This window comes from Lycium ferocissimum, chromosome 3 (genome assembly GCF_029784015.1).
Source record: "Lycium ferocissimum isolate CSIRO_LF1 chromosome 3, AGI_CSIRO_Lferr_CH_V1, whole genome shotgun sequence".
Lineage (NCBI taxonomy): Eukaryota > Viridiplantae > Streptophyta > Magnoliopsida > Solanales > Solanaceae > Lycium > Lycium ferocissimum.
This window is the reverse complement of record NC_081344.1, coordinates 29,766,055-29,767,981: the sequence shown is the minus strand read 5'-3', so window position 1 is coordinate 29,767,981 and position 1,927 is coordinate 29,766,055. Positions and strand designations below refer to the sequence as shown.

The 1,927-nt window shown below is 35.1% G+C and overlaps 1 protein-coding gene across 1 annotated transcript; it reads left to right on the top strand.

The window, feature by feature from the left end:
- The first annotated feature begins 308 nt into the window (after positions 1-308).
- Positions 309-1,452, top strand: LOC132048825 (uncharacterized). Its single transcript, XM_059439510.1, has 3 exons — positions 309-405; positions 502-1,125; positions 1,346-1,452. Exons 1-3 carry the CDS (start codon positions 309-311, stop codon positions 1,450-1,452), a joined length of 828 nt encoding a protein of 275 aa, XP_059295493.1.
- The last annotated feature ends 475 nt before the right edge of the window (positions 1,453-1,927 follow it).

Sequence of the window (1,927 nt, the reverse complement as noted above, 5' to 3'; positions counted from 1 at the left end):
GATTTGATCATGCTTCTTTACTGTTAACTTGTGGAGATCAGGTGCAGAATGCTTTTAAACCATTCAGATTTCTTAAATTCTGGGTGTAACATGAATCCTTTTTAGACTTGGTTAGACAACATTGGGAAGCAAATTTACCTGAAGATGTGTTCCTCTCATTTAAACTCAAATTGAAGAAGGTGAAAATTGCATTAAGCAAGTGGAGCAAGGATACTTTTGGAGATATTTTCAAGCAATTGATTATTAGAGAGGATATAGTTAAAATCAAAGAATAGCTTTTTGAGGATGATCCTTTAGAAGAGAATAGAATGGTGATGCAAAGGGCTCAGGCTGAACTTAAATTATACTTGCATTATGAAGAAAAATTTTGGAGACCAAAAGCTGGAATGGATTGCTTCTCAGAAGGTAATAAAAATACAAGATTTTTTCATAGTTTTGTCAAAGGTAGGAGGAACAGAATCCAGGTCAAGAGAATTTAGAATGCTGATGGTATGTGGTTAGAGGAAGCTGACAAAGTTGCTGATGAGGCTGTTTCATTCTATCATAAGCAGTTTTCTCAAGAAGCTCATGTTGAAGAATCATCTATTCTTAACCATATTCCTGATATGATTAAGTTGGAAGATAATGTATTGCTAGAAGAACAACCTTCCATGGAAGAAGTGAAGAAAGTTGTTTTTGAGTTATCAAGTGACAGTGCATGTGGACCAGATGGTTTTTCTGGGATATTTTATCAGAAGTGTTGGGAAGTGATCAAAGTTGATGTGTTTAATGTAGTTAAAGCCTTCTTTGAAGGTCATACCCTTCATAAATCTATTAATCACACCAAATTAGTGCTGTTGCCAAAGAAGAATGTGGTGGAATCATTTTCTAATATGAGGCCTATAGGTCTCAGTAACTTCATTGATAAGGTCATTTCTAGAGTGGTGCATGACAGGCTTGATAGGCTGCTACCAGCTGTGATATCATCCAATCAATCAGGATTTGTCAAGGGCAGGAATATTATTGAGAATATGTTGTTGACACAAGAAATTATTACAGACATAAGGAGGAGAGGGAAGCTTGCAAATATTGTTATTAAGTTGGATATGACAAAAGCATATGATAGAGTTTCATGGTTATATCTCTGTAAATTAATGAAGAAAATGGGATTTTTCTAAGGTATTCATTGATTTAATATGGAGATTATTGGCAAATAACTGGTATTCTGTGCTATTGAATGGTCATGCTGATGGTTTCTTTCAATCAACAAGAGGAGTCAAGTAGGGAGATCCCCTTTATCCTACTCTATTCATCATCTCTGCAGAAGTGTTATCAAGAGCTTTGGACTCTTCATTTGATCATTCAGCTTTTATAGGCTATGGGATGCCAAAATGGAGTTCTGCATTGAACCACCTTGCTTATGCAGATGATACCATCATATTCTCATCTTCAGAGAGTAATTATTGCAGCTGATCATGGATACTCTTCAAGAGTATGAAAGGATATCTGGACAATTGATAAATAAAAGGAAAATTTCTTTATATATGTACAAGAAAGTGTCAAATAAGTTGATTCAACAGGTGGAAGTAGTAACAGGATTTGTTAGAGGTCAATTTTTTACATATCTTGGTTGTCCAATTACTCATGCAAGGAAGAGAAAAGTTGATTATATTAAGTTGTTGAAGAAAGTCAAAGACAAGTTACAAACTTTGAAAGGGAAGATGTTGTCTTATGGTAGAAAAGCAGTATTAATCACTAGTTTTCTCCAAAGCATTCCCATCCATTTACTGTCTGCTGTCACGCCACCAAAATGTGTCATAAAAGAGCTTCATAAGATCTTTGCAAAGTTCTTTTGGAATAACAAAGAAGAAGGAAGAAGCAGACACTTGTTATCATGGCTTAAAATATGCTTACCTAAACATGAAGGATGGTTGGGGTTCAGGTCCAT

Coding starts and splice junctions, on each gene's coding strand:
- LOC132048825 (XM_059439510.1), top strand. CDS start 309: ATGGTGATGCAAAGGGCTCAGGCTGAACTTAAATTATACTTGCATTAT. Junction 406..501: donor AATGGATTGCTTCTCAGAAG/GTAATAAAAATA, acceptor GTATGTGGTTAG/AGGAAGCTGACAAAGTTGCT. Junction 1,126..1,345: donor AGTTTCATGGTTATATCTCT/GTAAATTAATGA, acceptor TTGATCATTCAG/CTTTTATAGGCTATGGGATG.